The 24,775-nt window shown below is 35.7% G+C and overlaps 3 protein-coding genes across 7 annotated transcripts; 2 read left to right on the forward strand and 1 right to left on the reverse strand.

Annotated features, from left to right (window-relative positions):
* Nucleotides 1-5,885: 5,885 nt before the first annotated feature.
* On the reverse strand, nucleotides 5,886-8,399 carry LOC126712393 (WEB family protein At1g75720). 3 transcript variants are annotated; one of them, XM_050411706.1, is made up of 2 exons: nucleotides 8,058-8,399; nucleotides 5,886-6,670 (listed from the first exon to the last, which is right to left on the reverse strand). In XM_050411706.1, exons 1-2 carry the CDS (start codon nucleotides 8,178-8,180, stop codon nucleotides 6,179-6,181), a joined length of 615 nt encoding a protein of 204 aa, XP_050267663.1. In that variant the 5' UTR covers nucleotides 8,181-8,399; the 3' UTR covers nucleotides 5,886-6,178. The 3 variants fall into 3 exon arrangements, with proteins under 3 accessions (XP_050267663.1, XP_050267662.1, XP_050267661.1); XM_050411705.1 differs by having other exon boundaries at nucleotides 5,886-6,664; nucleotides 8,034-8,399; XM_050411704.1 differs by having other exon boundaries at nucleotides 8,034-8,394.
* Nucleotides 8,400-11,587: 3,188 nt separating this feature from the next.
* On the forward strand, nucleotides 11,588-16,392 carry LOC126712394 (hexokinase-2, chloroplastic). Of its 3 annotated transcripts, none has more exons than XM_050411708.1 (10): nucleotides 11,588-11,740; nucleotides 11,939-12,239; nucleotides 12,515-12,665; nucleotides 12,926-13,108; nucleotides 13,949-14,023; nucleotides 14,110-14,265; nucleotides 14,369-14,464; nucleotides 14,564-14,694; nucleotides 15,150-15,231; nucleotides 15,785-16,392. In XM_050411708.1, exons 2-10 carry the CDS (start codon nucleotides 11,953-11,955, stop codon nucleotides 16,121-16,123), a joined length of 1,500 nt encoding a protein of 499 aa, XP_050267665.1. In that variant the 5' UTR covers nucleotides 11,588-11,740; nucleotides 11,939-11,952; the 3' UTR covers nucleotides 16,124-16,392. The 3 variants fall into 3 exon arrangements, with proteins under 3 accessions (XP_050267665.1, XP_050267666.1, XP_050267664.1); XM_050411709.1 differs by having other exon boundaries at nucleotides 11,613-11,774; XM_050411707.1 differs by lacking the exon at nucleotides 11,588-11,740 and having other exon boundaries at nucleotides 11,782-12,239.
* A 2,348-nt stretch (nucleotides 16,393-18,740) lies between these two features.
* LOC126712395 (AP-2 complex subunit sigma) lies at nucleotides 18,741-24,155 on the forward strand. Its single transcript, XM_050411710.1, has 6 exons — nucleotides 18,741-18,948; nucleotides 19,063-19,161; nucleotides 19,243-19,293; nucleotides 19,681-19,854; nucleotides 22,744-22,803; nucleotides 23,838-24,155. Exons 1-6 carry the CDS (start codon nucleotides 18,946-18,948, stop codon nucleotides 23,877-23,879), a joined length of 429 nt encoding a protein of 142 aa, XP_050267667.1. The 5' UTR covers nucleotides 18,741-18,945; the 3' UTR covers nucleotides 23,880-24,155.
* Nucleotides 24,156-24,775: the final 620 nt, after the last annotated feature.

Genomic DNA, 24,775 nt, shown 5'->3' on the forward strand with positions numbered 1-24,775 from the left:
AGGCCTCCCAGATTCAACGGCTTTTGATGGCGTGGGGGAATGAAACGGACGCATTCATGTTTGCAGATTTCCTTGGAGATTTGAACGTATTATGTACTCTTTTCCTCGTCCCCTATATAAAGAGAGAAGACAAAAGCTTACTTTCTCATACTTGAGCCCCTCAGATTCCTCCCAAAGTCCACTTCTTCTCTCTGGTTATACCTTATTCGATAGAAAGTTCACCACAGTAGTCAGCCATGAATAGACCACTTCATTCCCAAAAACACCATGTCCTAATAAAGCTCGAGATGGCTCGGTCAGGGCAAGGATGGCGGAGACTCAAGATTTGTCTCCCCTTCCTTTTAGCCAAAATCCGAAGCAGGGACTCGTCACATCTCACTTTCGGTGTGACCGAGTCAAAAACATCCATTATCACCACCCTCCGCTCTGCCATGAGCATATCTAACATGGCACCAGTGTGTTAGGAGTCAGGACTGGGGCAGGGACTAAGTGCCCCTGCTTCTTCCTCTCTTCGTTCACTGGCGCCTTTTTCTGCCTCTCTTTTCTTCTTCTTTCCACCACCAGATCCATCCTGGTGCTTTTCCTTCTCCCTCTTTTGCTCCTCTTTCTTTCTTTTCATCTCTTCCCTCTTCTTCTCCTCCTTCCTTTACTCATGTCCTCCATCTTCCTCATTCATCTCCTCCATCTTCTGCTCATGTCCTCCATCTTCTTCTTCCTTTGCGCTCCTTGATGACAAGAGCTTGCTGAAGTGCTTCCATGTGTTCCAATTCTTCTTCCTTCTCCTGATATGAGCAGTACTGAGGCAGAGATTGGAGAGACTTTGAAGGCGAGTTTAAAAGACACCTGACTATTTACTTACCTGTATTGCGGATGCTATTGTTGCTTTGGCAGTTCATCTTTTGTATAGGCTTGTTTAAGCCCTTCTTTGTACGTTGTAATAATTTTTCATATTAATAAAAGTTGCTGTTACCTTATTTCGCATATTATGTTTTTATGTTTTTACGAGTTTACAAACGCTGCTCGGCACCATAATATAGCATTTGAATCAATGATAACTAAGGCTAAAATGTTTGCTAATAAAAAGGTGTCACCATAACTTTAATAAAATTATTTAAAATAGCAAAGCCGACCAGTGAGGAACGAAACTCACCTTAAAATTAGCCAAGATGAGGACTAAGTGCTCGATACGGTGTAGGAAGTAACTATCCGAGGACATGTCACTCGCCAAATGGACAGTTTCCTTAGATTAATGAAAGTTGGGTCGTTTCGCCATCTTCTTGACACACTGGCTTTAACCTTTACAGTATTTGAGCCGAGAACCTCCCCTATTCGAGTAGTCGGTTTCCCAAAAGGCTTGAGTCCGAAGACTTCGTAACGTCTGGGTTCTGTCTAAAACTTAGATTTTTTCTCAGTACTTGGTTTCCCCATAGGCTTGAATCCGAGGACCATGCAAGTCCTAGGTTCTGTCCAAAACTCTTTGGGTTCAGTTTCTCCCTTTCCTCAGATATTTCACGAGGTGCCGAGCAGGAAATTGTCCTCGGCAACGGTTATTCCTCGGCGTGGGCCATTGCCCTTGGGCCCCCATGCAGAACAAGCCTGGGCCGCGAATTCACTTGGCCCACAACTTAAAGGGTATTTATGTAGTTTTTGGTTACTCAGTACTTTTTGGCGTCCCAATGTTCGAGGTGCACCTTCCAGAGACTCCTTTAATCCCCTGGTTGCAGGTGGCGTTGGAGATTGAGCCAAAGCCATCTTGTCTGTAGCATTCCTTGGGACGCTGCGTGAATTAAATGCCACCACCTTATCTCTTTAAATAAATAGGAGAGAAAGTTACGTCATCTTCGCACCAATTATTTAGTTTTCTCCCAAATCACAGCTCCTATACTCAATGCTGTCCTCCCTTAGCACAACATGTTTGAGGCGAGGGTTGGGAAGAAGGAACTCTCTCCGCCACGGAAGCGCCGTGCCCTCATGAGACTCAAAATAGTGAGGTATGGGCACAGGAAGCGCAAGTTCAAGAGAATACTCCATTTCGATCGAGGGGAAAGGATGTCTCTCCCCCTTTTAGTCAAAATCTGAAGAAGGTTCTGTTCATGCCAGAATCTTGGTGTGTCAGAAGAAAGATTCTCCGTCATCAGCGCCTCTGCCTTGTGGCGGGCAAATATTTAGAGAAAGCCCTTCAACTTCCAACTCCCTGCACCTTTCCTTCAGCGGTGTCAGGCTCAAGTTGGGTCTCTTTTGCTGTTTGAGTTGTGGGCATGTGAAAGCATTGAAGAAAAACAAGGTCTTGGAGCTGTAGCCAACCTCTCCTCTGATCTACTTCCTCAGCTTTATCTTATTCTCTTGTATCTTCCTTTCTTTTTGGTTATGTAGTGAGCTTTGACACAAACTGATTCCAGCTTTTTATTGTACGCTGTACTATTTCTTTGTTTTAGTAAAAAAATGGAAATTTCTTTGCTTGTTTTGAATACTGTTCCTTTGACAATACTGCTTTGTGAATGGGTGTGCTCCATGTGTGTTTCTCCTCGGCGGTATTTAAAGCAAGAACCCGAGATAACGGTTGAACGTTCTGTAATAAGTGCGAGAACACTGTCTGAGAACGACAAATTCTGAATAATTCACCGAGGGAGTGACCGAACATTGCATGACTTCGATTATGCTTTTGGAAACACGTTACTCCATTCCGTACTGGTCCCTTTAGTGTTGAGGATCCGAGGACAAACTAGAGAATCCATGTAACATAGTTTTTCCTTTTAAGTAGTTGGTTTCCCCAGAGGCTTGGGTCCGAGGACCATACAAGGCCTTGGTTCTGTCCAAAACTTGTATTGTCTTTTTAAGTAGTTGGTTTCCCCAGAGGCTTGGGTCCGAGGACCATACAAGGCCTTGGTTCTGTCCAAAACTTGTATTCTTCTTTATTTATTTATCTTCCGAAGGTTTAGCTCCTCGAACAAGGTGGGGGAAGCTAAACTGATGTTTGAAGCCCCTAGACTTGCCCATGCCATTGACACTGTGAGACGTAGCCCCTAGTGGGAACTTATGTTGGAATAACAACAATGTGTCGCCGGTCATAAAGGCACCCTCATAGACCCTTGCTCGACAGAAGCTCAACTTCACCACCGCTCGAGCTAACGCGCAAGCCTTTCCCACAGACGGTGCCAATTGTAGGGACACGTTTCGCGACGAACCGCAGTAGAGTTGGGTTCGCACGTGAAAGGGCCCAAACAATATCATTTGTAGAGAGTGGATTCGAAAGGCTAGGCCTTAGTTACCCATTGGTGGTTCTGGTGGTGTTCATATGTGATTTAAGCGCTTTCACCCTTGGAGTTTTTCTTCTGGAGGTAGACTGGGAGTCCTTTCTTTTTTGGCCAGTCGTCCTAGCCCCCCCTTTCTTAGATTGCTTATTTTTTCTTTTATACTAGTCTGCATTCACTTTCCTTCGTCCACGTGTAGGGTCGACATTTCCAAGACTGATACTTGTCTTGTCAATCCAAACCCAAAGTTGTTGGGAGTGGTTAATAAAGTTAAAGGATAAGGCTCTGTTAGGCGCAGAGATATGCATGGGGAAGATGGTAAAGACAGCCTTTCCTAGATATTTTAGATTTCCCTTCAAGCATGTCTCTTTACCGTTTTGCCCCTCTTCTTGGTGGATCTTTGGGTTAGCCGAGGACTACACTGTCCTCGGCTGCTTCTCCGGGCCAATTGGGCCTTATTATTCTTGAGTTCGAGCCATGACCTTTTTCGGCTTAGGCCTTTGAACTCTCCATCAGCAAGTGGGCCTGGCCCATCAATTATTGGACCCCACAGCTGGTATATACATAGAGAGAGATAGTTTCTTAATTGAAAAAAAAGAATGGAGAAGGTTCTAGAAGTGACGGCTGACATTATATATATATATATATATATATAAATATAAATATATATATATATATATATTTTATTAAATAGGGTTTATTACACACACCTTAATGCGCACACTTTTTAAAGTCGTGACTTTAAAGTTATAATTTTAGTTTTTTTAGTCAAGTAAAACAGTGTGTGAAAAAATATTCATACCAAACATTTTAGTTCTTACATCACCATTTTTAGCATTTCATATTTGATTTCGTTTTCATATTAACTTGATAATTTATTTTCTATTTTCATTAGTAATCCGATGACAATAATCATTAGAGCATTCTCATCAAGGATCTCAAAAAATTTAGCATTTAACATCTTAAAAACCTACATTATTTATTTTAACAATTCACTTTACAATACACCCAACATTAAAGATTTTATATTTTTTACCACTTTATTAAAATATTAATATTTTTATTATTTTATAATTATTTTTATTCTCAATCTCATCTTTTTTGCTACCCACAAATCCATAGCCACTACCCACACCCGTTGCTACCAGCCACCACCGCCCACACTCACACCCACCGCCACCACCGCCACCCAACCCCTAATCACCAAAATCACAAACAAAAATAAACTCACAGCAAACCCACAGTCACCACCAGCCAACCCAACCCACAACAAACCCAACCCAATAAGCCCATAGTCACCACTAGCCACCATCACCCACCCACCTACCACCACCATAAACCCCAACCCAAAATCAAACCACCACTAGTCACCACCACTACAACCGTACCCACCCACCATTAACCACCAAAAACCAAAACCCACTCACCCACCCACCTGCCACCACCGTAAACCCCAACCCAAAATCAACCCACCACTAGCCACCACCACCACAAACCATACCCACCCATAACTAAACAAAACAAAACCACAACCTAGCCACCCCCTTCAACCTTCCTCCTCCAAATCACAAAAAACTACCATCACAAACACAAAAGCCAGCCGTCACAAAATTTCAACCATCACCAAATCCGATCCACCACCAAAATGTGACCCATGACCCATCGTGACCAGGCAACCCATAGTGCCGCCAGCGCACTGTGACTCACCCACGAGAAACCGGTGAGAGAGAGAGAGGGACGAGCAAGAGAGGGCAAGGGTGAGAGGGCTAGAGAGAGGAAGAAAGAGAGAGAACAAGTGAGAAAGAAAGAAAAAAGAGAGAGAAGAGGGAAACCGGTGAAAGAGGGAAGAAAATGAGAAAGAAGGTGAGAAGAAAAGATGAATAGTGAAAGAGAGAAAATATACCTGTATATATTAAGTGGATTAAGAAAGTTAATTATTATTTTTTTTCCTGTCAAAAAAACCCCTAAATTAATTAACCAACAACTTAAAAATGGGGTTAAAATAGTAAATTGGCAATAGAAAGTTAGTTATTATTCTTTTTACTGTCAAAAATACCCCTACCTAAAACTTAAAAATAGGGTTAAAATAGTAAATCAACAAAAATAATAAATTCCTACTTCTATGTTGAAATGCCTTCATGCTTCTAATAAACTCCTACTTTTATGTTGATTTAAATCCCTACTTCTACTCACTAACTCCTTACAAAATATGATCACTCTTTTATTAGTTTTAAAACTCCTCTAATCTACAAAACTCACCCCACGTATTTTTTTTTTTTTTTTGTGTGATTGGAAAAAGTAGAAATCTCAAATTATAATAAATGCAAATTATTATTCTTTACCCAAAAAATAGAAGAGCCTCTGAGCACGCGCTCACTCAGAGGCTAGTTTTAATTAAAATAGTATTATAATATTATTATATTTATAAGATTTGAGCTACAGTAGACTGTCATAGATAGCAGTCTACTATAGCTCAGATGCTAATAATTTTAAGAATAACATCTTTATTGTAGTATGTTTTTTGGGAATAAGATGCTAAAAAATAGCATTTTTAACTTTTGAGACACTTGATGATAATGCTCTTATAGGAGTGATATGGATGAATGGATGACACTTTTCTGAAACTTAAAGTCATACTACTAATAAAAATTGACTTATGTGTATTGGATCCGGATGTGTAATATATTGCACGCTTACATACAGGAGAAAAAGTTGTGAAGTATAATGTTGTGTATATAAGGTAAGTTATTACATGTCTCTCTTACTGAAAATTCATACTCTGCTCCGAATTTCATTTCATTCCAGACCCACTTTACTGGCTAGAATTGCTTAGATAGAAACAAAAGTCTTACCAAAACAAAAAAAAAAAGTTTGTTATTATTCTTGGAAGCAAAGATATTATATATGTTGAAAATTTTGAAATGCACTTAGGGAACTCTTGGTAATGCAACTTCTGTGCTGCCTTTTTTCCTGGAAAAAAGCCCTCCTATCAATGGGATCAAAGGCTTTTTCTTCTTCTTCCTGAGGGAAGGGTGTCTCTCAAGTTTTTCAACACCTTGTGGTATTACAAGGTGTGCTAAGGAAGGAGGATTTGCAAAAGTCACATATCTTTTCTTCTGAAATTCCATTCCTTCTTCATTTGAAGTCTGTGTTTTGACCTCAAATTTTGTTGAATCTTCGACAACCTTGACATCTTCAATCTCAGTCTCAGTCTCCACCGGTTTCTCAGATTCACGTTGTTTTAATTGTTGGAGCTCTCGCCGTGTCCGATCAAGCTCTTCCTTCATAGAAGAGAGGCAATTTGCCATTACCATGCTTTCTTCTTTTGCTTTCTCAAGACTTTGTTTTGTCTCCTCTAACTCAGATGTAATACCAAGCCTTAGATGGTCATACCCATTTTCACTTGCTCCATTCTGCATCTATATACTTAAGCAACTTAGTATGAAAATTGAACTTTCTAAAGATTAAGAGCTTGAATAAGAGTTTTTTAATGCAACTATTGAAACAATAATGTTTAATTAAGGATACAAATACTATTCAATTCACTATTTTCTACTAGCTTAATGTTTTGGAAACAAACTTTACTAGGTTTATAGAATATTTTTTTTTTCTTTGTTGGTTAAGACTGATTATTAAAATGAAACTGTAGGTTAGCTTGTGATCTCTTCCAAGTATTTAGTCACACAGTTTACGTGGGGAGAATGCGTGTAATGTGATTTGGTATCTACTTATTGCAAGAAAAAGAGATTGATTCCCTAATAAAGCTTAAGTAAGTCTTACAATTATATTACTATAATTATAGTACATTACAATGATATATTTCTCTACCTTTATTCCCTCACATAATATAAGAAAAGCCAAAAAAGCAGCTAAAACATAAGAAAAACTTCAATTGACCCTATGCACAAGCAAGCAGATAGAGCAGTATAAAGAATGGAGTTTATTGATGGATGCTGATAGCCTCATATAATAGAAAAAAAAAAAAGGAAAATAATTATCTCAATATGAAGTCCAAAAATTGTATAAATGCCTATCCTAAACTATAAATATTTTTAATCAACACCTTAATTTGAGATTAATTTGAAGACATCTATCCTATCATTCAAATTAGTATCAACATTTTATAAACTAGTGACTAGTGAGTACTAAATAGTGGAGCGTGTGCCTTCAAAATAAAAATTAGTGGAATGTGTATTATGTCAAAATTAACAAATTAATTCTCATTAAATAAAAATATCCATACCAATCACAATACCATTTTGTTAGTTGGTGAGGGCCGATGCAAATTGATTTTGAATAAGAATGTTTAGTTCAAAATTTTATAATATATGATAAATATTACATGTAAATAACTCCAATAAACCTCCATAGGAAATGCCCATAGCCAAAATAATGAAATAATCGTTGACAGAACATTACATAGGACTATAAAACTTAAAGTACCCGAATATATTACAAAATGCAAAATCGGCCTTTATGCCCTATGAGATGGTATTGAAGCTTAGATGGGCCAAAATTTGAAGAAGTGATCACATATTAAAAGTTCAAAAAAAGAAAAAAGAAGGTAAGCTTAACATAGCAATCCAACACAGATTAACTACTTAAAAACTAATCTAACATATACCAAAAAGCAAAAACTTTATAGTCTAGTAATATTACTTACGAGAGGTTTTGAATCTCCCTCTTCCATTATTTAATTATCGAATTATATATATTCATATATTTAAAAGAAGAGTAATCCATCATATCAAACTAGAGGGTGAATATATAATGAAGGGTCACCTCTTTGAGCTTGCTGGAATATACCTCTCCAGCTAAAACTTTCTCACCAAACAATGTGACAGCCTCTTTGACCGAGCGAAAGGGTGCTCTTGTGTCAATCTCTGCCCTTTTGATCATCACAAGTCCTTCTTCCTTATCCATGTTCATTCACCTAAAGATGTAGAATATTGAATGAAATTTAAGGTGTAGAGAGAAGAATGCTCTTTTGATTTTGGTTCTGTGTGTGTATGTGTTTGAGAGAGAAAGAAAGAGAGAGAGAGAGAGGGATGAGTAGGAGTGATTTGGGTGTGCAAGGAAGGAGAGGAGAGAAGGGTGACAAATATCATGGGGACTTGGGGGGAGCTTCCTTTCTTCGCGTCCACTTCACTAGAATTCTGTTAGTACTTGCTAGCTTACGGTGCCTTTGAGTGGTTAAGGGTGCTCTTGGTTTTGTGGCCCATTGTGATAGGGACTCTGCACCTATACCCCAAGGTCCACTACTCTCACTTGGACTTTGCCATGTGGATTCCTCATTATATCTCAATTGCATTTAGCAAAAGCTTATATTGAAAAGGCTAATGATAACCCATTACGTAAATATGATAGAGGAGAGGTGGTACTCTTCATTTGAGGAATCATTTAAAATTTTAAATGATTGTACATTATTAATAGATAAAAATAAAATAAAATATTATCATATCACTTCCATTCCTTAGTGGGAAAGATATATGACTATGAAATAAGGATTAAACGAAACAAAATTGACTAGGTGGTAGAGTGGTGGAAACAAATAAAGTATATTATTTAAGTTTAAAAAAAAATATTTTTAATATTTTATTTATGTTGGAGTTAGTAATTTATATTGTATATAATTGCGCATATTTAACGTGATGGTCACTTTACAAGTATAAAGTTTTTGTAGAATTGGAGGTAAAGGTCAGAGTTCAAGTCTCTAAAAGGAAGTTTCAGACACATATTTATTTAAATTAAGTTAAAGTAGAATTTATATCTTATATAAAAATAAAAAGTGTGATCAATTGGTGAGGTGCAACTCGTTTCAAATAATAAATAATAAAAAACTGAATTGAGTCCAAGGTGTATAGCTCCTCATCATTAATTGTGGAATCTAAATAGAAGAATACTCCTTGAAAATGGTCCAAGTTGGGCAATGCATCATGTCGGCCTGGTTCATTACAAATGTGACAAACTTGGGTGGAGAGCTGGAGATGGCATGAACGTGTGATATATACCCACATAGCCCTTCAATATTTCTGTGATCTCTAATTTTTCATGACCAAATCTATAATATCTGCTGAGCCTCTTCAAGTCAATACATATTGCACAAGTCTTTGGGGCATTTGAGAAACAAGGTAGTCCAAGAAGGAATTAAACCGACCGGAGGAGAGTTGGAATAGGGTTGTTCAAAGAAAATTCCATGAGATGAGCACTGGTCAGATTTGTCCAAGAATCTTTTTGCAAACCACCTAACTCCCCAGTTTCAGTCACTCATTGGAGTAATCCAACAAAGGGAGAGAATAAAGATCAATTACCATGATTGCTAGAAATTGGAGAGAGAATTTGGTGCTTGCTTGTTCTATCAAAGTGAATAACAATGTCCCTATTCAAGTTGAGACACTTAGGTGGGTTGTCTCAATTACCATAAAACACAAGCTTATCAATATAAGTTTTGAAAGTGATTGCTAGGTTTGTATCCAAGGTCGACTTCCCCTAGCAATTCAATTCCTAGAAGAATCAAAAAGTTTTTGCTTGAAGCTAAGTATTTAGCTAATAAGGCTGCTCATGTTCTAATTGCTCTCTAATGGACTTTTTTTTTTTGGCTTCTTTGATCCCACTTCAACTCTTTTTGTTTTGGAGGGAATAAGTCATTTTTTTTAGAGGAAAAAAAAAAAAAAAGCACTAGTAATACTTGTGTATCAATTTCTAAAAATCTGACAAAATCGTTAAGCATAAACAAATAAGTAACAATATATCATCAATCATTATCATTGCTCGCAGTATTCTTTGTGTCATCCTTATAGATACGTTCTTCCAATCCAATTACCATTTTGCTAGGGGTGTGCATGGGTCGGGTTAAGGGGAATTTTTGACCCAACCCATCACATAAGTCCAACCCAACCCACATAGGTCGGGTTGAACTCATGGGTTGGACAAATTTTTATTTTTATTATTATTAAATTGAGTATAAAAAAAAATATAAATATTAATATATTAAAAAAACTCAAAGATTAGTATCAATGTAACTCCTTAAATGCAAACAACAATAATGATTAAACAACAATAGTAATTTACTAGGGTTTGTGTGAACTAATTGGTTTTTATGTAGGATAGGAAGAGTTGGTTATTTTAAAAAATTTATTTATTATATAATATTATATATATTGTGCAGCCCTATGGTATTCGAATGCATTTGGGCTTCGGGATTCAACTTGACGACATGACCCATATTGCCCTTAGGCCCAAGCCTCAAGCCACGTTTAAGCTCATTGAACAAAAGGATCTTCATCAATTCTTACCACGCTTCACATTCGAGATCTCATTTGGTGATCTGCTTCCCTAACAAGAAAGGGATTTCTTAGTTGCTCGGCAGTGCCGGATTATCATTGCCGAGTATACCTCCTGAAGTGGGAACCATTTCCAAAGCCACTCTCACCTAAGATCAACGATATTGGACCGCCTGTTGCACTAACTCTGAAGGCAATCATAAACCCTCCACTAGCGCTTGGCTATATATATGAGGAACTAAAGGAAAATGGGGGTGGTTGAAAGGTTGAGGAGGAGAGCTTAGAATTGAGAGCAAAAGAGAGTCACAAGAGTATAGGGAAAAAGAAACACGAAAGTCGGAGAGTTGCTGTTGGGTCTCTAAGTAAGAATCAACCAAGGTAGGAAATCCAAAGACCACATCATAAATAAATTGTGAACCCAAAGTTGAGTCAGCCTGTTTGTCACATTTTGGGTGAGCACATATATATATATATATATATATAGAGTTAATATGTCCTCGTTAGTCAAATCCGTTCCCCACTAAAGAAATAAAGTCATGTTTTATTTCTTATTAGGCGTTAGCACAATCTTGATAAAAGAGTTTTTGAGGCATTTAAGTTTTGTTTTGAAACTCTCTTTTTGAAATTAAAAAATAAAAAAATTGTTTGGACAAAATAGAGAGTTTTAGAAATTTGAAGATTAAAAAAATAATTCCACTATTTACATTTCATATTTTATAAATCCATAGAAAACCCTTGTGTGTGTTTGTTTCTCAAAAAAAAAATTTCTAAAAAAACTATACCCTTAAATTGCTGAAAAATACGAACAACCATCAACATTGCATCACTGCAAATTCTTCAACCCAAACCGGCAACAAATTTTATTCATGCGAAGAAAACAAAGAAAGTAAAAAAAAAAAAAAAAAAAGGTTTTCTGGAATCGCCAACAGTGTTTACAGACAGTGCGCGTATTATGCACGCAATCGCATGTGAGAATATCCGAAGATGAGTAAAATATATTAGGTTAAAAATTTGACCAGAACAAGAACAAAGCAGAGATGTTGCTGTGTTGTTCTTAAAAAAAAATGTTTGTTGTGTCCACATCGGCTGGTCCGCCCAAATTGTAGCTTTGTTCCCCCAAAACAAAAAATAAAAATAAAAAACAACAACAACAATTTATAACTGGAAGGTAACGACCAGTTTAGGTCGTTAGCAAAACCAAAACCGGTAAGCATAAACCTTGTACAGTTCTACTAGCCTAGTATGTCTTTCTTTCTCAAATCTGTAGTATTTCTTTTTATAATACAAATTTGAAACCTTATTAATAATATTAAGTACTAGTACTACTCTACTTACTCTCCATCTCAACCTCGTTTTGACTCTCCGTATCTAATTTTCTTCGTAATACTCACCGTCGACAACAAGAACAACAAGAAGCAATGTCAACTGTCACAGCAGCCTCCCCAGCCGTCGGGTCGTTTTGTATTCCGAGATCACGAGGGCGCATCAATATGCCTCGGTTCACCATGACCGTCCGATCTAGTAACGCTGTCTCTGCTGGCGTTGCCCCGATCTTGACCAAGTTAAAGCACGACTGTGCTACCCCTCTGCCCCTTTTGCGCCACGTGGCGGATGCAATGGCCGCTGATATGCGCACTGGGCTTGCCGTTGATGGCGGGAGTGATCTCAAGATGATCCTCAGCTATGTTGATACTCTCCCTACTGGGTGTGTGTTGTTTTTTTGTTACTTTGATCCTCTCGGCTCTCACTCTATGTATGAATATGGACTTGGTTTTGATTTCTAATAATAAGTTGGAAAAAAGTTAGTAACTTTATGCTAGTAAAGATCAATAACCTTCTTTTTCTTTCTCTGAATTTTTTTATTTTTTATAAAGTTGGTGCCAAAGTTGTTTTTGATTCTTAATTGTAAGTGGGTGCAATTTTGTGTACATGAATTTTAAATGTTATCTAAATTATGTGTTATGTTATGTATTGTAAAAGGAATGAGAGAGGGTTGTTTTATGCTTTGGATCTTGGTGGCACAAACTTCCGGGTGCTAAGGGTGCAGTTAGGTGGGAAGGAAGAGCGTGTGATCGCTACCGAGTTTGATCAAGTGTCCATACCTCAAGAGCTCATGTTTGGTACCTCTGAGGTCTGTTTCCCCCATCATTTTGGTACAATGTTATGTTTTTTGTTGTTGTTCTTGTTAATTAGTGTGTTTTGACCAAGAGTCATGTGGCTCATTAGAATTGTCTGGTTCTTTCTGCGGAGAGAAACCTGGGTTCTAATCCCCAACCCCACCTGATTCCCTCTCAATTGGGGTTTTTCATTTTGGTATAATGTTTCGTATGTTATATGGCCACTTATTTATAAGCTAAGCTGTTGTTAATTCTTTTGAGTCCAAAACTGCAGGAGCTTTTTGATTTTATAGCTTCTGGGTTGGCAAAATTTGCAGAAAAGGAGGGTGGAAAGTTTCATCTGCCACCTGGAAGGAAAAGGGAGATTGGATTCACATTCTCTTTTCCTGTGAGGCAGACGTCTATAGACTCCGGCATACTAATCAAGTGGACAAAGGGTTTTGCCGTCTCTGGAACGGTTTGTATTTTACATTTTTATAATGGTATAAGTAGGAGATGCTATTGAAATTTTTTGCCCTGTTTCTACTATTTATATTAGCAACAATATTCGTGATGAAAGTAGATTATGGTATTGATATTTGTGCAACCAATTCAATTCCATTAGCAGTAATACATGAAAGGTGGCAGGGATATATATTGAAGCATGATAAAATAACTTTGTGGAAAAAGGATTATGCTCAATGAGAAAAGTCTCAGCTGGGGAGGGGGACGCTGTTATAACATGATTGCCTTAAAAAAAAAAGGGAACAGTTTATGATATAAAATTTATGGAAAACGTGTACTCCCATAATTGTTTTAGCACTTCCCTTCCAGCTCCAGAAAATGAATTTTCGTTAGTCAGTTTCTCTTTGGGAAGAAAGTACCTTGTGGCATTGGTTGATTCAGTTGGTTGGCTATATCCATATCAACCAGAGGAGCTTCTCAAAATTTTTCAAAGCTGTGATTTATATTGTACATGAGTTTGTTTGACAAGACTACAGAAAGAGAGCCAGTTTATGAATTATGATGTGGTAGGAACTAATTGTAAGCGAAATAAAGCCTGATGGAATCTAGGTCAAATGATGGTTTTTAAAATAGTTTTGCAGTCCCATTTCAATGAAAAGTAGACTATGAACAATCTTTTACTGTAGTGTTTTGTGCCTGATCTGACTTATAGTAACTTTTGTTTGCTGTCTTTGGTCAATTTTTAATAACCTTAATATTTTCTTTTGGTAAATTTCAGCCCTATTTCTTATAGTGGTGGCATAAACTTGTTAACTTTATACAAGCATAATGGAGAACTTCGAACTCCTTACAGGCAGGAAGAGACGTAGTGGCTTGTTTAAATGAGGCTATGGATAGGCAAGGACTGGATATGCGGGTGTCTGCCCTGGTATGTTGTTCTTATGTTAGCTTCTTTTTTGAAGAAATTTGTAGAACAATGAATTGATCAAGATTTTATAAATTAATGCAAAGTAGGTTAATGATACTGTTGGAACATTAGCTGGAGCAAGATACTGGGATGACGATGTCATGGTTGCTGTCATTTTGGGTACTGGAACCAATGCTTGTTATGTTGAACGGATGGATGCTATTCCTAAACTTCAGGGTCATGTGTCTCCTTCTGGAACAACGGTGTATATGAGTTCCCCAATGCTTATCTCTCTCTTTATAGCTTTTACAATACCCATAGTTTAGATTATATCCTTAATTTAAAATATAAAAAAAACAATTGCAGATTGTTAATACTGAGTGGGGAGCATTCTCGAATGGTCTTCCTTTAACTGTTTTTGATAAAGACATGGATGCTGCTAGTATTAATCCTGGTGAGCAGGTAAGCTCTAGTTTCTGTCATAAATGTTCATTTATTGTTTAAGGTATAATTGAATTATGGAATACAAAGTCATCAATGGTGTTCATATTTTATGGACAGATCTTTGAGAAGACAATCTCTGGAATGTATCTCGGTGAAATTGTACGAAGAGTGCTACTAAAGATGGCTGCAGAAGGAGCCTTGTTTGGTGAATCTGTTCCAGAAAAACTATCCACTCCATTTGTACTCCAGTAACTAGAACTTTCACTCTTCTTCAGCAAAATCTAGTTTAAATTTCAAATTCACCTTAAGTTGTTCTTGTAGATCTAAATGAATTCTGTTGCTATTTGGTTGAGTTATATTTACTTTGCATTCTATTTGGGCTGTTGCTGTCTGTATCCCGTCATGGGACTTATTTTTTTATTCACATTTTGGTTCTCATATCCTTGACAAAATGATTGTAGTGCTTTCAACAAATCTTCAGCATTGTTGTGCCCTTGCATTTTCATTTCAAATCAGAAATTACAATCTAATTACTCTTGCTTGAAAGCTAGGTATAACAAATCGTGAAAAACTTGATTTTCACTTATTCATGAAATCTGCAGTGAGCTGACCTATCTTTAGGACTATTTCCCTTTTCTTCACAACTAATCTTTGGTCAATTATTAGAGTTCTCATTACAATTGTTTGTTCTGAACTATGACAGGACTCCAGATCTTTCTGCCATGCAGCAGGACAACTCAGATGATCTTAATGTTGTCGGGTCAATCCTCTATAACATAGCTGGGGTAAACTCCTTGCATTGTCCCACCCTTTTGAAAATCAACCTCTATATTGTGATAGTGAATAAGAGGGTTGGGAAGCATGGACTGGGAATAAATTGCATATGTGAGAATAATTTTCAGAGACCTCTTGATAATATTAAAATTTTGAATCAATGTGAGTGAAGGAATATAGTACAGTAGATATTGGAAGCACTTATTTCTACACACGAGTGGCATTCTGACTAAACTATGAGAACAAGTGGAGTTTTGCATTACTGTTTCATAATTATTTTTTTAAAGATAATAACAGTTTTGTTGACCTCCATGTATCTTGTAAGGGGGGGGGGGGGGGGGGGGGGGGGTGGTGTTGTTGAAAGATTGCAAATGAATAAAAGCTGGGGCAACTTTGTTTTGTTAAATAGAAAACGCATACCATTGACATATACTTGGAATATCTTTGACCTATTTGTAGGGTGTTGACTACAATGAAAAATGTAGCGTTTCATTAAAGCATTCTATGAAATCTTTTATGCAATAGTAATTTTCTTTCTTGTTTTCTTCTGAATCTTGGGATCAGGTTGAGAGCAACTTAAGTGCAAGGAAGATTGTCCTAGAGGTTTGTGACACTATTGTGATGCGAGGTGGCCGTTTAGCTGGTGCAGGAATTGTGGGGATTCTGCAAAAGATGGAAGAGGATTCAACAGGTCTCATCTTTGGGAAGAGGACAGTGGTGGCTATGGATGGAGGCTTGTATGAGCATTACCCCCAGTACAAAAGATACTTAAAAGATGCTGTTAAAGAGGTTTTAGGGTTGGAAAAATCAAAGAATGTGGTTATAGAACACACAAAAGACGGGTCTGGTATAGGGGCTTCTCTCCTTGCTGCTTCAAACTCCAAATATGAGCACGACTTCTAGGGTGTGACAGCATCCTGATGACTGATTTATAGTATGGACATTTAATTTATCTCCAAGTCAGAAAAGTATCGAATTTAGTTTTGTATTGTAATATAATTTGTCATTGGGTTAATAATTAAGAGTGAAGAGAATAAGAGCAAAGAACACAATAAGAGTTTAGAAAATTGCTTCAAGGTTATAATGTAGCTGTATTTTTAGAACTCATGCACCATTTTCCTATGGTGCAATTTTGTGTATGTTTTATGCAGCAACCATTCCATTCTAGTTAACGATTGTATTCAATCACTGATTAAATTAGTTTAGTGTAATTCAATCCTGTCCTTGTAGCAGAACTCACATGGGATCCTTTTTTCACTTCTTGGTTCTCATATTCTTTACAAAATGATTGCGATGCTTTCACCAAATCTTCTGCATCAGTAATAAGAGAAATATTCTTTTGAAAAACAGTTTTTTTTTTCCTGTTCTTTTCCACACTGCTCTTTTATACAATATCACAATGACACCAAAAGTTAGACTCAAAAAATACGTTATATTAGGAATGAATAGACCATGAAATAGAATTCTAGTGCTAATAAAATGAGTTTTAAGTATTAATTATTTTTCCCCCTCAAAAAAGAAAACGAAAAAAAAGTATTAATTATTTACAACATCTTCATGGAATATATATAAATTTACTTTCATGGAAAACAACTATTAATTTGACTCAAAGCATTATGATTCTCTACCATCGTAGAGTCTCGACTCAAGTCTTTATAGATCTTGTGCCCTCACTTTTTCATTTCAAATAACAAATTACTATCTAGTTACTCTTTGTTTGAAAGCTTGGTATAACAAATCTTTTAAGACTTGGTTTTCACTTTATTCAATTGACATCTACAATGGGTTGACCTATTTTCATGATTATCTCCCTTTCTCCAAAGCTAATCTTCGGACTTCGGTCAATTATAATTAGAGTTCTCATTAAACCCATTTATTCTAAGCTAATTGCAGGACCCCATATCTTTGTGCTCTGCAGCAGGACAACTCAGATGATCTTAAAACTTTCGGACCAATCCTGTATGATATAGCTAATAGTTGCGGTATACTCTTAGCATTGCCTCACCTGTTGATATAGATTTAAAAAAGAAGTTTATAAGATATCTCTGTCAGCTTGAAGAAAAGATTTAAACTTGGAAACCAACATAGAGGGTGCTAACCATGAATCAATATAAGGTTGTAAATGATGGAGTGCTCATAAATAATTCGAGCTTGACTCGAGTAAAAACTTGTTCGTTTTTCTTTATTTAGCAAATGACTCACATGCATGTTAAAGTTTGGCTATTAAACGAGCAAAACTCAAACATAATAATGTATTCAGGATTAAGGTTGTGAATACAAGTATATATAAATATTATATGTTTATAACTTTATATATAAAAGTATAAAATATAATTATATAGATTTGATTTTGGATTGTGTAAATTTATAAGATAGTATCTCTTGTAACTCAATCGACATCTCCTGTTGTTTCTAACAAAGACATCTAGGATTTAAATTCTCCTTTTCCCATCAACTCCAATAATATTATATTTTTATAAATTCTTAAACGAATGTATCATTTATGGTTTTAAAAATCGAAACGGTCAAAGAACTAGAAAAAGGGATTGGTTCTTAATTTTTACTAGTTGGTTCAGTTTTTAAAACAGTGATGTCATTAACTCTAATAATAATATGATTAAATTATGAAAAAAATTACTTATTAAGAGCATTTGCATTAGATGTTCTAAAAACTTTATATTTTAATACACCAAAAAATTACTTTACATATTTAAACATGACATTTAACATTATACCTTACATCACATTTTATATTCTTCCATGCTACACATTAAAATAATATATATATATATATATATATATATATAATACATTAAAATAATTTTGACTCAAAACACATTCCAAAGCAAATGATAACTTTTTTTTTTTTTTGATCTTTTTTTATATTTTCCATAAAAGGGGATAAAATTTTTATTAAAATAATCCATTAACGGGACCCATGAATTAAAAAAAGGAGAGAGAAAATTGAAAGTTGAATTAAAAAGAATTTTTTAGTTAATGACATTGTGCTAAATGCTAATTTTTTAGCACAATGTTCTATATAGGTTTATTATGAAGTAATTATAGCGTCAACTCCTAATAATAACTCTCTGAAAAATAGATTAAGATCCTCTAGATTTTCTAGAGTACTCTACCAAATAGATTTCCTTCAATCTTGATCATTCTTTAATGATTTAATGGTTTAGATTTTGCCATATCAGCATTCCACTAACAATAATCTTAATTATTTTGTTTGCAATATTATTTTATTATTTTAAGAGTATTATTAGTGGAATGCTGACATGGCAGAATCTATATTTTTAAATCATAAAAGAGTGGTTAAGATTTAAAGGAATTTATTGGTAGAGTACCCTAAAAAATCTAGAAGTTCTGAATCCAAATGAAGACACCAGTAGGTATTTTTGATGTAAACGAAGATTGAACTCTCCTATTCGAAGATTGAACTCTCCTATTCAATTATTAAAGATTTTATTCAACCATAAGATAAAGAGAGATTCTAGATTTGAGCTAACCGAACCCACCAAAATAAATAAAATTGGCACACCGTTGATTGGTCTGATTTTACATACGTTACAGTTTTTCACCCGTTGTCCCTTCTCGCAAGGACTTTGAACCTGCGACTGGTATTTGAGCTGTGCCCTAGATTTTCGCTCTCTCCAAAATCCAAATCTATTTCAATTTCTAGCTCCTCTCTTTGCTTAATTTCCTTCATTTTTCATTCAAAAATGGTAATCCAATTATCACTTTTTTCATATTTATTTGTCTTTGATTTTTCATTGTTCAAAGAAAAATGAGTTTCAATGTTGTTGATCATTTCGTTAAAATCTTTGTGAATTTGGCAGATCCGGTTCATTCTATTACAGAACAGGCAAGGAAAGACCCGTCTTGCCAAGTACTACGTTCCTCTCGAGGATTCCGAGAAACACAAGGTCGAATACGAGGTATGATCTTCCTGTTTTGATTCTGAACTATAAATGTTTTTTGGATTTTTCTAGGGTTTTGAATTTGATGGGTTTTTGTAGGTTCATCGATTGGTGGTAAACAGAGATCCCAAGTTCACGAATTTCGTCGAGGTGAAAATTCCCTATGCTTTGACTTTGTTACAGAGAAATTGTTGGGAAAATGAATGGGGTTTAGAACTTTGATTCTCACATTTCATATGTTTGTGACCCAAGAAATTAAACACACTTCATTTATAGTTTGGCAACTAAGTTAAATCTGCTGACTGAAAATTGTTTACTTCATTGCTTCTGTTAATCTGCAATTTGTCGCGATGTTGTATGATGTTTGATGGAATTGTGAGTTTCTTTCATGATTGTTATCAATGTGTCAATTAGGCTATAGTTGGTTCAGGCAATGGCCGGGTTTTATGCTTTAATTTTCTTTATTGCGGCTTGTAGTTAATATGTCATGAAATTATTGCTAAGTGCTGATGATGTGATTATTATGCATTTTTACAGTTCCGCACTCATAAGGTAATCTACAGGCGCTATGCTGGGTTATTTTTCTCACTCTGCGTCGACATTACTGATAATGAGTTGGCTTATTTGGAGTGCATCCATTTATTCGTGGAGATACTGGATCATTTCTTCAGCAATGTGTGCGAGTTAGATTTGGTTTTTAACTTCCACAAGGTTTGTTGCTTATCATGATTTTTCTGTGCAATTATCTGCGAAGCCTACTCGATGCTCATCTGCTTCTTGTATATGTCTATCATTCTAGTGTCTAGTACTTCATGCTGTTATAGAAGTATTTTCTGAAATAATATTTCCACCTAAAGAAGTATCTAGGAAAAGATGGAAAGTCCTACACAAAGAAGCATGTTTATTGAATAACAGTATTGTGCATCTGAAAGTGTCATCTGAAATGGTGCTTTCTTTTTGGCCCAAGAAAGAAAAAGAGCCCTTTCTATATCTAGAAATATAATTATTAAAAGAATGCTTTCAATACTATGATCAAAGGTTTTTTAGGAAGTAATGTTTTTATTTTTTAGACTCAGGTACCCAAAAAATAGGAGTGCTATTTTGATGACCATTTCTAATAAATGCAATAGAACTCCTGTTTGGAATAGTTCTTTTAGAGATAAATATATCATTGAATTGCTATTTCAAGTGGTGCCTTAAAGAGCCATCTTTCATGTATATTAAGAGTGCTATGAGCATTAAGTTCATGTCTTGTTGTACTAGTGATGAGTGAGCTCACTAAATTGATTTAAGATAAAGCCCCTTATTGTATGTTTTCTGTAGATGATATAGTTGTTGGGACCCCTGTACATCTGAGAAGTCCACCCCCCCAATTCTTCCCCAAACTTCAACGCTATCACACATCTCCATAGCCTTGTCTCCTCCATCCCAAACTGCCATAACCATTTCCCCAACAAAGCTTTACTGAAAGAAGTGATTTTCCATATTCCTAAACCACCATTGACCATAGGAGCACACACCTTATGCCAACCCACCAGATGCAGCTAGGGTGTATCACCCATCCCATCCCACAAGAAATCCCTTTGCAGTTTCTCAATCCTATTAGTCACTCTTGTAGGAATAGTGAACAAAGGAAAAATGAGGAAAATTGTTTAATGATAGGGTAACCTGGATTGATGAAAAAAATGAGGGAGAGTCATTTGAGATGGTTTGGTCATATGTAGAGGAGAGTGATTAATGTACAAGTGAGAGACAATGATTTGATTCAATGATTCAAGTCAAGAGAATGAAAGGGTAGAGGGAGACTTGAAATAAAATTAATAGATGTGAGAAAAAAATGATATGTTAATAAGGAGGTAACAAAGATTATGACTTTGGATAGAATAGAATCAATAAAAAAAAAAAAAAATACATGTAGCCAACCTTGACTAATCTATTGAGGATTTATAGCCGACCCCAAAATTTTGGGATTAAGGCTTTTTCATTATGTTGACAAAGAATTGCCAAAAGTTTATGCTATTTGAAGAGTCATCTTTGCTTATATCACAAAGGTGCTACTTGAAATAGTGCTTCTGTGAAATAAACCTTGCAAACCATGAAATTATTATTTCATATATCACGTAGCACTTATAATGTATCAGAATATGGCAATCAAGAAAGTTTGTTTTAAAACTGTGATGAAAGCATTAATTGAAATAATTTCTGAAGATAAGAAACAAATTCTGTATAATTTGTCATTTCTAAAGGTATTGTTTGAGTCTTAATTAGAATGGTAAAATAATGCTTTTAAGACACAAAAGGTGCTATTTTCACTTGTTATGATTCTTAATTAGATCTAAATGCTTTCAACATTGTGATAAAAGTATTACATTGACTAATCTTTGTCGACATAGAAATTCCAAAGTATATGAAATATTGGTTCCAGATGCTAGATGGTCCATGGAAATTTGCTAGATTTTATATCTTACCATGTGTGGAAATACTGACAATGAGTTAGCTAAGTTTACCCTGCTGATTAATTAGCATGTGTTGGTATCTAAGTCTCCATTGTTTTTTTTTTTTTGATAAACTTCAATATATGTTAACTAAGAAACTGAGAAACAAAGAGGGGCATCTTTCTTACAAGCATCTACTATACTAGGAGGAAGATTGCCCGAAATGAAAAAACAAGACAAATTAGACTCAATAGCAAACTTTGCAGTTACATGGGCGGCATTGTTGCAAGGCCTGTTGACCCAAGCAAAAGAACAAGCAGGAAAGGACTCAGCAGCGAATAAAATGTCAGAAATCAAACTCTCAATTACCCAATCTGGACAGCCCTTAAGTTTCAGGACCCCATCTAAGCAAACCTTACAATCACCTTCAAAAGTGACAGAGAACCATTTCTCGGCTAGCAAGCTGAACTGCCCAAAGTAATGCTTCAGCTTTGGCTTGGAGAGGAGACCGTTTGGATATAACTTTAGCCCATACCTTTATAACAGCACCTCGGTAATCTCTAGCCATGACAGCTAAGGCAGCTTTCGAATTGGAGATAGCTGCATCAAAGTTGATCTTGATTGTGCCCAATGGAGGTTTAGACCAAGTTTAAGGATGAAACAATAGGACAGAGTGAGGTACTGGTTTGGGGAAAATGACAGCGCATTCTCCATTGTTGAAAAATGATTCTTGGCAGTTTTGTGATGCCCTTACACTATACCATAAAATACAATCTCTAATTCCCTTCATGTTAGGTTAAGTCATGCTGCACAATGCATGTTCATATCCAAAACATCATTTCTCTTACAACCTGTGGGTCTTCGACTGTGTGGGGTCCACATGTTTGTGAGATAGATGATGTATATATCGGATGCACTAGATACCATTTCAAGTAGCCATAAAATATCTTTATGTTATATAAACTCCTGTTGGAAGTTACACGTGATCATGGAGGATATTGTTTGATCTGGAAAATATTACTTTATGTTCTACCCATACCCTCAGCTTGTCTGTTTTTGTGAGAAAAAAGAGGGGGGCAACAGATTGGGGTATAGTGTATATCTGTTCTTATCATTTCATCGGCAATAATTATTATAGTGTTCCTTCTTTTGCTTTTTCATGAAGGTTTATCTGATACTTGATGAATTCATTCTTGCTGGGGAGCTCCAAGAAACAAGCAAAAAGGTTTGCACATTCCTTCTCTCTTCCCCCCCCCCCCCCCCCCCCCCTTCTCTCTCTCTCTCTCTTTCTTGTTTTGGAGGCAACCACAAACATGTAGGGGTGGCAATATTTGACACAATACACTTTTTTGTGAGTTAGTGTTTAGTGTAAATGAGTCAATTTTGTCTTGACATGCTTAACTTGCAATTTGCTCAAATGGGCCCAGTTCATTATTTGTGTCAACACAAGTTGACCTATTTTGACACCATCCTATTAACCCATATAGATAAATGTCATTTTATCAAACATAAATTTGAATTTTAAAAATATAGCTGAGTAATTAAAATAATTTTAATAGTTTTATAATAAATTCTTCATTGAAACTCCAAAAGTCCTTAACCCTTTTACCCAAAACAAAGAAAAAAAACTCTCAATTCATTTTATCTTTTTTAGATTGTGTATTTCTAAATTAGGATAAAACTTCATTGGGTTGAGACAAGATAAGAACTTTTATTCTACTTATCAAAAAAAAAAGAAAAAAGAGGAGAACTTTTATTTTGTGTGCTAAACTTTAATTAATGTTATTATGAATTAGAATTTGTTTAGATTTTTTTGTTTGTAATTATTATTATTATTTGTTGACTTACAAAACTTAAAAATATGTTAATTATTTTGGGTCATGTCCTTTAAATGTTCTTTAAATGGGTCGTATCCATGTCAATCGAAATACAACATGTTTATCCATGTTTAGCATGAACTAAGTATCAAATGTGTTACTAGGGTTGTGTCGTGTCATCCCACTTAATAAATCAACCATGTTAGGGTTCAAGGATTTTGTTTCGATTAGATTATTAAATGAGTTGGGATAGGGTTGACCCATATAATATAATATATTTCGACATGACACAAACACAACCCACCCAACATGAATTGCCACCCTGTCAACCTTCCTTACAGAGTGGTTTTCTGATTCTCTCTTATAACTTAGATGCAATATCTGTATGCATAATATGACTGAAGAATTTGGTCATATCGCTAATTGTTGCATTGACTTGCAGGCGATTATTGAAAGAATGGGCGAACTGGAAAAGTTGGAGTGAGACCTTATTCTGAGGAGTGTGTTATAGGAGTGTCATTTTTCATTTTTCTTTTTCTTTCCCTTTTTTTCCCCAGTTGGTTTCTATTTTGTTTACAAAATTCATACTGCGGCTTTCTTCTTGTAATATCAGAAAATTGTTCCTTGTTCATTTCTCTAATGTGTTTCTTCTTCTTCACTTTTCCCCATGTTGCTGTTAGTAACATGGGTGGCTGTAAGTCACATTCAATCAACAAAGGCAATATACATAAACGTAGCAGCACTGTGTGCACTATCCAAATTCGTGTGTGTGTGTGTTTTTTTTTTCAGAATTGTATGGCCAGATTCAGCACCTTTGCAAAGTTGGTGCTATCCTGTGAAATTCTGCAGGTGAGGGAGTCGTTTTCCTGCTACGTCACTTTCACAGGTGTTGTCCTCATGATATGTCTTGACAAAATTTTAAAAGCAATGTCGATTTCACACTTTTTTTTTTTTTTGATAAGACGTCGATTTCACACTTATACATAGACATGGTACACAATTTTAGCTCAAGAAACTAAAGTTCACACTCATACATATAGTACACAATTTTAGTTAAAAAAAACTAGAATGTGTGCAATAAATATTTCCTGAACTTTAAAACTTAAACCTTTCTTTAGCCATGACTTTATGCTTGGTAGTTGGTTCTCTATTTGAGGCAAACGGTTTTTTTCCCTCGGTTTATGTGATTCTTGAGATTTACCAGTTGGAAAAGAGAAAATAAATAATCAACAAATGAATAAGATGAATATTTTTTTTTTTTTTTTTGAATATGACAAGACATTTAAAAAACTGGAGCTTTGCAATTCTACTTTTGCCATATAGCCTGAATTAAAAATTAAAAAGAAAAACCTCCAATTAAACTAAATAAAATTTCACTTA

Source organism: Quercus robur, chromosome 2 (genome assembly GCF_932294415.1).
Source record: "Quercus robur chromosome 2, dhQueRobu3.1, whole genome shotgun sequence".
NCBI lineage: Eukaryota > Viridiplantae > Streptophyta > Magnoliopsida > Fagales > Fagaceae > Quercus > Quercus robur.

Coding starts and splice junctions, on each gene's coding strand:
- LOC126712393 (XM_050411704.1), bottom strand. CDS start 8,180: ATGAACATGGATAAGGAAGAAGGACTTGTGATGATCAAAAGGGCAGAG. Junction 6,671..8,033: donor ATTCCAGCAAGCTCAAAGAG/GTGACCCTTCAT, acceptor TTAAGTATATAG/ATGCAGAATGGAGCAAGTGA.
- LOC126712395 (XM_050411710.1), top strand. Junction 19,162..19,242: donor AACACAAGGTCGAATACGAG/GTATGATCTTCC, acceptor GGGTTTTTGTAG/GTTCATCGATTGGTGGTAAA. Junction 19,294..19,680: donor AGTTCACGAATTTCGTCGAG/GTGAAAATTCCC, acceptor GCATTTTTACAG/TTCCGCACTCATAAGGTAAT.
- LOC126712394 (XM_050411708.1), top strand. CDS start 11,953: ATGTCAACTGTCACAGCAGCCTCCCCAGCCGTCGGGTCGTTTTGTATT. Junction 14,024..14,109: donor ATATGCGGGTGTCTGCCCTG/GTATGTTGTTCT, acceptor AATGCAAAGTAG/GTTAATGATACTGTTGGAAC. Junction 14,465..14,563: donor GTATTAATCCTGGTGAGCAG/GTAAGCTCTAGT, acceptor TTTTATGGACAG/ATCTTTGAGAAGACAATCTC.